At 31.7% G+C, this 13,565-nt stretch overlaps 1 protein-coding gene across 2 annotated transcripts in view; it reads right to left on the minus strand.

Annotated features, from left to right (window-relative positions):
* Positions 1 to 6,686: 6,686 nt before the first annotated feature.
* LOC106466937 (glutamate--cysteine ligase catalytic subunit-like) overlaps positions 6,687 to 13,565 on the minus strand; it is a 31,898-nt gene continuing 25,019 nt past the window's right edge. For both annotated transcript variants that reach the window (XM_013927255.2, XM_022395035.1), the window contains 5 exons: positions 12,525 to 12,617; positions 10,035 to 10,139; positions 9,365 to 9,446; positions 8,485 to 8,700; positions 6,687 to 7,248 (listed from right to left, as the gene is read on the minus strand). In XM_013927255.2, the coding sequence (XP_013782709.1) occupies positions 6,956 to 7,248; positions 8,485 to 8,700; positions 9,365 to 9,446; positions 10,035 to 10,139; positions 12,525 to 12,617 (789 nt within the window). In that variant the 3' untranslated portion in view covers positions 6,687 to 6,955. The remainder of the gene's footprint in view (positions 7,249 to 8,484; positions 8,701 to 9,364; positions 9,447 to 10,034; positions 10,140 to 12,524; positions 12,618 to 13,565) is intronic.

Raw genomic sequence — 13,565 nt, forward strand, 5'->3', positions numbered from 1 at the left:
GGTCTAGAAATAAAGTTGTAACTGCAATTACACCTAAAGTCTAGTACATTAGAGTCTTTTTACATTTTTCTGAAGAACTGGTTTCCACTTCACCATTTTCACTCCTTCATGGCCAGATGATATTGATTCATTTAGTCCATGTTATTTGGCTTTAAACTTTTCATTAGAGCCCCACTTCCTTTCTATTTGCTTTCAAGTATGGCATGGTCATCAGGGAATAGATCTTGCCAGCCAGTTATATTATCTTTGGTAGATTTTTTCTGACAAAAAAAAAAAAGCTCATCTAAATGTTCTTCTACTGCACCTATTGTCTGTGTTGTCCAATAATCGTTTTCTATGGCTGCCAGTCAATAGCTTTCCATTTGCTTAGCATCATCAGGATTTTTTAGCCTTTGGAGGTGAACCCTTTTTTATGTACCAATTTTTTGCTTTATAGTCACTGCTATGTGGTAGCCTACTCAAATTGGTTTACTCTTTTTGTATGTATCAAATAAAATAAAATCCTTTTAGTTGTAAAATCAGCAGTATAGTAATTTTAGGACACTTTTAAAGTTTGATTTATACAAACATCTGCATTTGAGGATGCCTAACTGTCTTCCTTGGTGCATTATAATGTACTTGATTACTAAAATGTTTGTTATATCAGAATGAAAAAACAGTAATTTTAGAACAAGTTTCTGGTAAGTTAGGGTGAATGGAATTGTATTTTAAAAATGTGTGAGTTTAAAATAATAGATAACTAGAGAAGTTCTGCTCAACTCTTGGGTAAGGGTGTTTTAAGTGATGTTAGCTTTCAGAATCTTTACTGTTTCTTTTCTTAGGAGTGGGGCCTGATCACAAGTGGTAGTTTCACAGCTATTGTAACAATGATACTGTTGCATGTCAGCACAAGATGCAAATTTCTTCAAAATGTGGCCTCTAGCTGTACATCATTTAACAGTCTCCATCATGATGTATCTCTCTAGCCCATGCATAGCAGCAGTGTTATGTCAAATGGTAGGGAAGCTAAATATAAAGGTGTTACTACTAGTGTCATGATCACATTTGTGATAACGTTCCACTGCATTAATGTATGCAAAACATTCTATTACCACTAGTGTCATGGTTCCCATTTGTGATAACGCTCCACTGCATTAACGTACATAAATCATTCCGTTACCACTAGTGTCATGGTTCCCATTTGTGATAACATTCCACTGCATTAACATGCATAAATCATTGTTACCACTAGTGTCATGGTTCATTTTTGTGATAACGCTCCACTGCATTAACATATCTATAAAAAATTCCGTTACCACTAAAGTCATGATTCATGTTGTGATAATGTTCCACTACATTAACATACATAAATCATTCTGTAACCACTAGTGTCATGGTTCATTTTTGTGATAACGCTCCACTGCATTAACATATCTATAAAAAATTCCGTTACCACTAAAGTCATGATTCATGTTGTGATAATGTTCCACTACATTAACATACATAAATCATTCTGTAACCACTAGTGTCATGTTTTATGTTTGTGATAGCATTCCACTGCATTAACATATATTAACCCATTAACTATACAGGATCAGCTCAGTTACAGTTTTCTGACTCGCAGATAAAACTGAGTTGTCATGAATCACAATAAAACGGTAATTTTCGTCATTCGCATAGAGTTATAGTAATATATGTGCGACTGACGGATATTTCACGTTTGTGATAACATTACACTGCACTAACATATGTAAATCATTCTAATTAAATTAATTAATTAATCCTCTGTATACATTACAGAAATTTCAACTGATCTGATTTACATGCAAGAGGACCTTAGCCCAGGCTCTCTTTCCTCCAATTATAGAATCCTGTCGTAGCACATTTGTCAGTGCACACTTCAGGTATTACTAATTCCAAACCACCATATGACAAGGAAGCAACTGCCTGATAGCAACTACTTTTATTGTTTACTTTATCATTGTGCATTTTTCTTTTTAATACTGTTATTACTTTTCTACTACTATTAATCTCCTCTAATAACTTAAATAGCATCTGTCATTTCTACATGTTAAATACCAAGTAATCAGACAATAACCACTGTTTAGTCTGAGTGAAAGATAACTTTATCAGTCAACTTCACCACATTATATTTTACATATCAAGAAAAAAAGATGGTTGTTAGGCTAAAGACTTTGCATTGTCCTTTACATTGGAGTTACTTACCATTACAAAAATAGGCTTCAGTTTCTCATATATATTTCCAGCCACTATTTTCAAAGATTTCAGTCTCAAGATTAAACAATGATTAATAGCCATTTTCTTAGACAAATTACCCATTAATATGATAGTTCAATTGTAATTCAGCACTCGTATTTAGTGATTGTGGGTTATAATCAGTCTATGTAACACATCTGAAACCCAGTAATGTGTGATAGCCAGTCTCTATATAAAACTCATGTAGTATGTTGTCTGGTCTTCATCTCATGCCAAAAGGAGTTTTCATTTCAGTTGTAAGCCTGAAGCTCATTGTCCAGTCCCCATTCCTTTTTTTCTTTTAAGCATAGTTTAGTGGTGTGTAGATCAGTTTGGGTAACACATTTGAAGCTCAGTTCATTTCTGGTAGCTTTTTTCAGTGACCTGTAGCATGTCAGAAACCCAGTGTGTGTTGGTCAGTCTCCATAGTTTATTGAAGCCATTCTGTGTTGTACATGTGAGAAACCCATTTCATTTCCAGTAATACATTTTTTAGTACTCGTTAGCCTAAGGTCTTTGACCATAAACTGCTGTTTATGAAAGTTTCCATATTGTGATTTTAATCATGGTTGGCTTTTAGGTTATAACCTGTCTTTATTCAATAATTTTAAGTATGTGGCTTACAGTGTCTTCAAGTCATGAAGATCAGTTTGTTGATTACAGTTCCTTGAGCTGTGCAGTATAGGTAATAGTTTGTCTCTAATTCATGCGAGTTATGAATGTATAATGTTTGTATACTACTTTAATCATACCTGTTTAAATAAATTCAGAAGTACACAATGTCTACTGTTTTATTTTCTTAATGCTGTTACAATCACAAAGATCTGAAAATCAAAGATTAATTAAAGTAACAGACTGAAAATAAGAAGAAATGTTTCTGGGCAACAATAGCACACACAGCTGTATTAGTTTATTTCAGCAGTATTACATACTTTCTGCCACACTGATGCTTGCTCTATATCAGTGTGTGTGTGTGTGTGTGTGTGTGTATATACACACACACTTTTAAATTCAGCAATCTAAAAATTTTTTACATGCACATACAAAATAAAGAATGAAATGTACACTCCTGTTGAAAACTTTAATATTCTTACAGCTTAAGTAACTATAGCTTTTACCAACACCAAACATATAATTTGTATTTACTATCTTCTTTACATCAAAAACAATCAAATCCAGTTTGTATTAAATATCCTCTTTACATCTCATACCAGTAGAATATCAAGGACACCGTAAAAACAATCAGATCAACTTTGTATTAAGCATCCTCGTTACATCTTACACCAGTGGAACATTAAAAACAGACACTGTAAAAACAATCAGATCAAGTTTAAATCTGGATCAACTTCATATCTATAGAAAATTAAAAGTATGATATTAAGTGTGGATGCATTCACAGGAAACAATAGTTTAAAAAGTATATAATTATAGGTTTTGACAGGAGCTACCAGTGATAGCTGAACATGGTGGACTGTCATAAGTTGGAGGTTTAAACAGGAACTACAAATGGTAGCTGAAGATAGTGGACTGTCATAAGTTGGGTTTTGACAGGAGCTACTGGTGGACTGTTTATTAAGAAAATGGGAGGAAGCTTCCTTTCATGATGAAAACTGTCATCTACAAATGAAACCTATTGTATTGTTGGATGGCATTGTGGTTTATGCAACATCAAGGCCAATAAGAAGAATTGTTTTTATGATCAGCGGTTTATTGATATAACCAGAATAAGTTCACAATGCATACGATTCCTGCTGGGAATTATGACCTTAGAATTGACATGTTAGGAGATAATATATTTTCTTCACAGGAACAATGAGTTTCCAGACAATATTAGGGCCATATCTGAAATGTGTATCACTTATATGAATAAGATAATATAATAATACTATGATAATTATTCTTAACAGTTAGTGCTGTTCACCACTTACTATAGGATTCTTCATTCCAGTCTGTGTCTGCCCACTGCAAGGCATAGCCCTCTGCCAAAGACATCCAAGTCTGTCTATCTGCTGCCATGTGATGTCATCATGCCATCTTCTGTGTGGTCTACCTCTTGATCTCTGCCATTCTTTTAATCGAGCGATGTGTTCTGGAGATGTCTCCAAACACAGAATTTTATCCTGTAGTTTGATCTTTAGCATCTTTCTTTCCATTGCTCTTAGTGTTGTTTAGTGGGGTTTTAGGATTCTTATATTTTAATAGTTGAACACTTTAATCTTGAATGTTAAGTACAGATCACTGGGAAATATTTAGATTTGGAAGTATCTAGCTCCGATTTTCTTATAAGTGCACGTAGCCATTTCTTATCATCATTTAAGTTTATAAATGTTTCAGTACTTGTGAAGTGTATTGTTTCCAAGTGAAGCCATATTCAAGAATAAAATTGATCTGCCTAGATAATGTCCACACAGAAGAATCAGATTAGCCAATTAGAAGTACAACATTATCTTAAGTCCCTTTTGCTTCTGAATTGTACAGCTTATACACATTATTTATTTTTCAAATACTTGACAATTTCTGTGAAATGTTAATCAATATTTCCTTATAAATATAACACATTTCTTCTTTTAAAGTACTTATCAAACCTAAACTGCAGCATCAAGCCTGTAGATCCCAACGTTATTGCAGATTTTGTGCAGTGACTATAGTTTATACCTTACTTCAGGATTTTGCTCAAATTGATAATGTAAATTCTGCCTCCAATTATTAGAACTTCATATTTTTTACTATTTCGCAAGTCATAACATTTGTCTGTAGGGTGGTGGATATACTGTCTTACTTCTGTTTTAATAAATGTGTGTATAACTATATTGGATATTATTCACCTTCGACAACAGGGAATATTTGCCACAACCTACACATTAATAATTCCAATTCATACAACATCCACAGCTCTAAATTAATTCCGACATGCCTGCTGAAGATTGTCCCTATGAATATTCAATTAACACAAGTTAGCTATTGTTTCATGAATTGTAACAATTCCAGTCCATGCAAAACTAAGATGCTGATTTTTTTCTTCACTATACCAAGTTGAGCAAGGAACTGAATGCAACTAAGTGTTATACATCATCACATAGTGTAACTTGGAAATTGCTGAAAATCACTATGCGTGTGAGAATGTAAATCTTAAAACAATTGTTTTCACCAATGAAGGAAATGAAAATTAGAATTGTAGTGTTTAATACCTTCCAAAAACCACATTAATGAATTGTACTATTCTGTTCAGACAGATGTTTGTTTATAGTTTTGGGAATGACTGAGTATTTTGGTCCCTAAAGCTTTATTATTTAGAGGATAAAGAGATTCAATTATTGGGATTCCCACACTTCCATACAAAAAACATTTAATGATTAATTGTAGTGTAATGATAACACTGTAAACTACAATCAAATTGTGTAAAACATTATACATCTGGGCAGATTTTTGTGGAGAAGAAAAACATCTTTTACTTTAAAAGATTAGCAAAAAATTGTAGTTACCTTAATCACATTATATAATTACAATATTTCATTGTAACGAGACTGGATATACTCTATCAACATAAGAATTACACAGTTACTATTCACGTATCTCAACACTTTTGGCTTGTTTTATATGTAAACAAACACACAATATAACACATAAGTGTCATTTCTTCTTACCTGTTGTAGATGAAGTTCTGATAATGAACTGAAAGAGAATTTTATGCTTAAGAACAAATAGAAAAACGACTTGAACGTACAGTCATACATGAAACCTGTAACAACATTCAAATGTTCTGCAGTTTATGACATTTAATCACTAATTTTAGACCGATAAAACTCACCCTTCACCTTCTAATAGACAACCACATATTACATTCTATGCTTAGTCCATTATGTAGTCTTGTTTGCAAAGAAATTTATATCAATTTTAAAAAATCATTTACCTTTTTTTTTTTAATTGAAGAACCAATTTGACAACAATAACAGAAATATCCAACAATAGTAACAGAAATATCCATAAGGGATAGTGAAGTAACAGTAATAATAATTATTAAAGATAATATATATGAAGTCATCTTGCCTTTACCACCATTTTATCTTTGGATTCATATACAAGTTGTATTAAATACATATTTTAAAATATTTTCCATTTTATGAAAACAAATAGTAGTAGGCCAATATCATATTTATTTTTACTTAAGTAAATCCATTATACAAGTTCAATAGAGAAATAAAAATAATATTACATTAAAAATGTAATTAGTTAAGTAAAACATTTCAAATTAGGTACAATAACTTCTGACAATGTTCGACTACTGCACTCACACTGTTATCAAACACAAAACGGACTCTTTCAAGTGTCTAGGAAGTGTGGAAACCCTGTAAATATTTAAGCTTTCTACATTTAATCACCGTTTTCAAAAAAACAAAGTAATGTAAAACAAGCACAGTTTTATCTGAAACAAACGATACTTCGTACTTGGCTGGGTGTGATGGAATTTATGTATTTTATTTCTGTAATAAAGTAAATCATACTTTTAGCACACAATGCACAAGGACTGATTATGCTTTGTCTCAAATATCAAGGATTACACAATTATGTTCTATTTAGAAAGTGTTGATCTGTGATAATTCTTATTTTTACAAATGATTAATGGTGAAATTTCTTTTCATAAAAGGTAATAAACATAAGCCCTATATTAAAAATAAACCCTGTAATGAATTTAAACTGCTTCTGCTACTGTAAGTACTATTCAACTCTCTCCTTCAACACAGTTCAAATGGCTGTAACAATCTTCTAACTGTCCACCTGAGTTAACATGGTCATAGCAATTTTCTGCTTTTTGTATGGCATTTGGTATGTCATCTTTTGTTTTACTTTGAAAACTTCCTAGTAGCTCCGGGCACAAAAGGTCACCGGTCTGGATTTTGTCAGCTGTATTCAGAAGGTCATAGTTGATTTGCTGGCTTACCACAGAGTCCTGACGATACATGGGATGGTTGTGGATATACTCTCGAATCCATCGTGCTGTTGTCATCAGCTCACCTAGGAAGGGAAGAACAAGCTGTAATCTATATGAATCCTCAGTAAAATATTCTATACATCTTTTATCATAAACCCTTGTTACACAGCGTCTCCACTTTGTTTCATTTAGGGTGGGAAAATCGTTATCAATTTACATTATGCTTTAGGTGTTCAATCAATGTTAAGATACCTTTAGTTATAACAAATGTAGATGTACATTCTCTCAAAATTTTATAAACAAATACCTACACCCAGTCAAATAAATTCCAAAATGTCAATTAGTATTAACAGAGAAATTCTTGAATTTATTATATCTTTAGCAGCTGCAGTTTAAACTACTACATAGAAAGTAAAATACATCATATTAACAGCTGCAGTTTAAAATACTACATAAAAAGTAAAATGCATCATATTAACAGCTGCAGTTTAAAACACTACATAGAAAGTAAAATACATCATATTAACAGCTGCAGTTTAAAATACTACATAGAAAGTAAAATACATCATATTAACAGCTGCAGTTTAAAATACTACATAGAAAGTAAAATACATCATATTAACAGCTGCAGTTTAAAATACTGCAAAAAAAGTAAAATACATCATATTAACAGCTGCAGTTTAAAATACTGCAAAGAAAGTAAAATACATAATATTAACAGCTGCAGTTTAAAATACTGCATAGAAAGACATGCCTAAATGATGTAAAATTAGGAATGCTATTCTTCATATATATATATATATTTGGCAAATTTTTTCTTTGTGCATTTTCTGATGAAACTAACTTGGCTAACTATCAATATGGTTTCTGATTGGACAATATTTTATTCAATTTCTGTAGCAAGTCTGTTGAATCAGTACATCTGTCTTTGTTTTGACTAACATTTGCAGCAATTAGATTTAGTCATTACAAATTTTGTTGTAAGTTTTACAATTTATTACCAGTTTATACCCTCTTAAGATCTTTGAAAGTTGTTTTAAAACTTGAAAAATCCCAAGTAATGCTTTCCCAGTATTACTAACCCTGTAAAAAGAGTAACTAAAGGACAGTTCTTTTCCAACTTCTGTTTCAATATAACATTTCCAAACAACTAATGTTCTTAGACTTGCAACACCACATCTGTATTTTAACAAACAGATAAGCTCAAATAATAATATGTCATACTTAACTGAGACCTAGTGATGTCTGTTTGTTCACATCCTCAACACTACTGGACAATTATCAGATATAAGATACAAAATCAAAGATACAGATTTTACCTGAAGCTCGTCGTTGCATGAGACCCAAGTATTGTTGTATTGTGCACTGAGTGTCAACATCCACATCAACACTGCTTAAAAACTTCTTAATTAGAGGCACTAGTCCAGGAAAGCCACTATCCTTTCCATTGATTATTTCATTAATGGTCATTTTCATGTATTCTGACTGGTCAGATGCTTTACATTTCATACAAGCTGCTTCTGGTGGACTATCACCTTCATTAACAAAATACCATATAATAAGCACATAAAAAAACATTTAGAGAAGAACAGTACATTTCATACAAGCTGCTTCTGGTGGACTATCACTTTCACTGACAACATACCAGACAATAAGTACATACACAAAGATCCTACATTGTTTAGTACCACCACTAGTTCTTTCAAACAAAGCTTTCAGGTTTTACGATACAACGCTACTGGTTATTTGAAACAAAGCTCTTAATTATCAATACTGTTAGTTATTAAATTTTCCATATATCAGTTTACACCAGATGTAAGGCACTTAGCAGTTAAAGCCTGTTTTCTCACAGGTGGCTTCCTTTATGAGAAGAATTAGCCGAGACTCACCAGATGCCACTAAAGAGGAAAACAACAGTCTCTAATTGCAGGGGAAAAAACAAATTAATATTTTGTGCTTTTTAAACTTTATTTTTTAAATTAATTATAATTCTTATTTTGAATTTACAGTGTACATCAGGTTTTCTTTGTTATTGAGACAATGCATGTAACTAGTAACCAACCAATAGTGATTAAACATTATTACTTACACGTCAAAGCATGTAACTAGTAACCAACCGATAGTGATTAAACATTATTACTTACACGTCAAAGCATGTAACTAGTAACCAACCGATAGTGATTAAACATTATTACTTACATGTCATAACGTCTCTTCGAAACCAGAAGGTGCTACCCCTCACGGCATCTTTCTTCTGAGCTTCTTTATGATTCTCATCTACCTACAATAGAATCAAATTGTGTAGCTACAAGAAATACTAAGAATTTTTTCTACCTACAATTTTAATTCTACTAAGACTAGTTGAAGGTACCCACTAAGGAAGCAAAAACTGTATAAAACGAAAATGTTAGATAATGTTCCTTCTTTTGTTATTAAATCCCTAATGACCTCATTAGATGCTAATTGCATACTCTGCTTTGAGGAAGGTAATAACTAATTGATGTATATTTAAATTCAAAGCCAAAGGTCTATAAAAAGTGGAAATGTGACCTACTTAACTGTATCCCCCTTATCAGGCAAAAATATTGAAATGAAATAGCCCACGAATAGTTTTCAGTTATCATTACAGTAATAGAGCCAGCCAACTCTAAGTGATGGATACTCACACACACACATAATGGCTCATGTTTATAGTAAGTTTATTTGAACTTGTAAATCCAGGGACCCAGAATGATCTATGTTCCACATAGGCAGACGACAAACCCTTGGTTGTTCTAGATATAATTTTTTTAATGTTAGAGGGATGATGGATTGACTATAATTACACAGGAATACTGCAAGACATTGATTAAAGTTACATAATAAATACCTTTGAGACAGGAATGAGAAAATTGAGCTGGTAAGAAAGAATAACTCTCGTGAGAAGTACCACAAATACAACAAATGCTGCATTCTCAAATTCTGTTAGCTGGACCTGAGATAAAAATCAATTCAATATTAAATAAGAACATAAATGATAAACTACTTATTAGTCATTCAAAGTTAGGAGTTGTTAGTTGGATATTTAGTAGGTTAACGGTTTAGTACCATGAGTTTATAATTATTTGTACTTAATTAGAATATTCTTATAGAAATCCCATATTCCAATATGCATATCTATGATCATATAATACAACCTAAGAATTTTGTGTGTGATAGAGCAACTATAAAGATTTCATAACTAAGCTGTGAACCTATCAAGTATTAACTCTTAAATAAGTTGTTTACCAACCTATACACATAAGCCATAATAAAATAATGTTTTGAGATATACATAAGCCACTATCTAATTACTTTATAGATATATAGACAAGCCATATACTCAGATATATTTGTTTTCTTGTGCTCATAAAATATTTTTTTCAACAATATGATCCCATGCATTACCACTTTTAAAAACATGGTCCTGTGTTTAAATCTTGATCTATTACCTTACTGTTCTCAAACACAATCTAATGCCTTACTTTTGACAAACATGATTTAATACTATAACTCTCTCAACATAGGCTCGGTCGATTTGACCAACCACGTGACCTCTTTGTACTCGTTTAGTCTTTATAGTTTTGGTACTACTAACTTTTAATATAGTATGTATATATTCACAAAATTTGACAGACTTTACTAAACATTACAAGACTTTCACATACAAAAAATCAATTTTTTTAGTGAAGTATTTTTAATAAACTACAAAAAGTTTGTCCGTGAATATATAAAGTATTTTTTTTAATAGTCCGCGTGCAAAGTGATTTTCATGTTAAGATTAAAAATACTTTTCTTAATCTCAAAAATCTCAAATTTCATTTGCATAATCTTTAAAAACCCATAAATACATTTCAAATGTTTGTTTTCAGTGAAACTATATTTTATCTGTTAATTTCACTACTCTAACTCTATACAAGGTTGGTCAATTTTACCGACCTCGTAACCACCAAAAAAAAAATCGAAATCAATCAAAATTATCCTTTTTTTTCTTTCTAGAATGGCTTCAAATTGTAACATGAAACTACATTTGTTTATCCTAAGTAGCTTTAAACTTGTAACAGTATACATATACTTAAATTATATTGTTTTATTGTCCTTTGAACCACATCTAACTACTACTGTCCATGCCATTATAAATAGTAAATTACTTGGGGAATGTGGAGCTTACATTACCTACGAGCTACTCTGAGCTGCTCGCGTATGTGCCTCATGAAACATTTTTATTATTATTATTTATTTTATCTAATCTAACTTTAACTAACCTAAAGAGATCCCTATTTTTACATTTTAGTTACTTTTATAATAATATATATATAACGAATAAATATGAAAAACAAGAAATAAAGTACTTATCCAGGTCTTCATTTCTTTCCTGTTGACTGTCAACGACACTTAACCATACTTTTTTTTTTATAGTAATGGTAATAATGCATTAACTATTTTTTCTTATTATTTGAATAATGAACCAAAGAACATAGAACAATAATATGCAAAAAGCAGACAATTTCCCCTAACTATGACAATTTTTCTGGCTTTCTAGCTATGCAACAATAGCCATTACAAATTCATCCAAGCTAGTAGTTATCTTTCCCATGGAAACAAACCTTGTACTCACAAAGAAAATGACAATTCTCTATTCAGAAAAAAACATAATATAACAGGTCATTTGATAGATGAAAACCTTGGTTTTCTATTCGTTATGGATAATATAGTATTAAAAGTAAGAGAGAACTATTAACAAATCCTGAAAGAGAGGATGTGGGCACAAGGGGTCTGATTTTCTATTTGATAGTTGTGTAACCAAACAAAATTGAATGATATAAAAATTATGGTTTGTCTCAGCAATGACAATTTTATAGTGAGTAATTTATGTTAAATTTCATACTTAATGGAGGGGTGGAGAATAAAATAGATATGAGGGGATGCCTAGACAAAAATGTCACATTTTTCACAATAGGGGAAATTCTGGATTTTTTAAATATTGCCTTATAAAATTAAGAAGTTAAAACTTATATATTATCAAAATATGGATTAGTAGTTAATTTTACACTATACTAATTGGCATAACATAAACAAAAAGTAGTTTAACTAAATTTTGAATGTAAGTCACTCAAACATCATGACATGCACAGTAAAGGATGCCCGTGGCAATAGTGTTAATACTTAGGAACATATCATGCTTTGCCACCTTTAAAACATGGTCCCATGTCTTACTATTTATAAACGTAATTAACTAATACCCATATACAATCTCATCTGTTTGTATTTCTTAGTATACGAAGAATTATATATATATATATAAAAGTGACAATTTATTAATAGGAGCACGTTTCATCACCTCCATTGGTCGAAACTCTACCCTCCAGCCGATGCTGCTGTTTGGAGGTGGAGGTTTAAACCTCATAGACTGCCAGTTGGTCGACTGGATATTCTGTTAAATATAAAGTTTCAATTTATTTTCTCTGACTATCAATACATATAATTTCCAAGTAAAGTTAAATGAAAGTGTGAAAAACCAATAAATAGTTGAAATATACCTAGCTTTTCAATCAAGGATGCACACAAACTGTATAGAGCTTTAACTATTCTCTGTAACATCACAGATGCATAGTAATAACTACTCTAAACAGAAGGACTTCATATTGAACATTCACAGCTTACTTTAGAAGCTCATAATATGTGCTTTTTAGCTACAATAATTTGCTGTACATAAGATCTGTTGTGTCTGAAATAAGCCTAGATTTCTTACAATAAAACTCAACTACTGACTGAAAAGCTAAATACTATACAAAAATCTATCAAAAACTAGATAAAACCAATATATCATATTGGCCAAAATATCTTCCACGTTTACAAAAATAGTATAGGATTTTAACTAATTAAAAACAAACACATCAATTTAAACCTCCAATCCTCAGTAGGACAGAATGTTTGACAATAAACTAAATGACCTGTAATAGAACTAACGGTTAAAATTTCTCCACATTTACTTCTCTGGATAAGATGTTTCATAAAATCCAATTATTTAGTTATGTCTAGCACCTAACTCATCAACATGTGTCAACTACTAAATCACAACACTACCAACCAGAACAACTACCAACCACAACACTATCAACCAGAATACCTATCAACCAGAACAGCTACCAACCACAACGGTATCTACCAGAACAGCTATCAACCAGAACAGCTACCAACCACAACGGTATCTACCAGAACAGCTACCAACCACAACGGTATCTACCAGAACAGCTACCAACCACAACGGTATCTACCAGAACAGCTACCAACCACAACGGTATCTACCAGAACAGCTACAAACCACAACGGTATCTACCAGAACAGCTACAAACCACAACGGTATCTACCAGAACAGCTA

Source organism: Limulus polyphemus, unplaced genomic scaffold (assembly GCF_000517525.1).
Source record: "Limulus polyphemus unplaced genomic scaffold, Limulus_polyphemus-2.1.2 Scaffold2431, whole genome shotgun sequence".
Classification (NCBI taxonomy): Eukaryota; Metazoa; Arthropoda; class Merostomata; order Xiphosura; family Limulidae; genus Limulus; species Limulus polyphemus.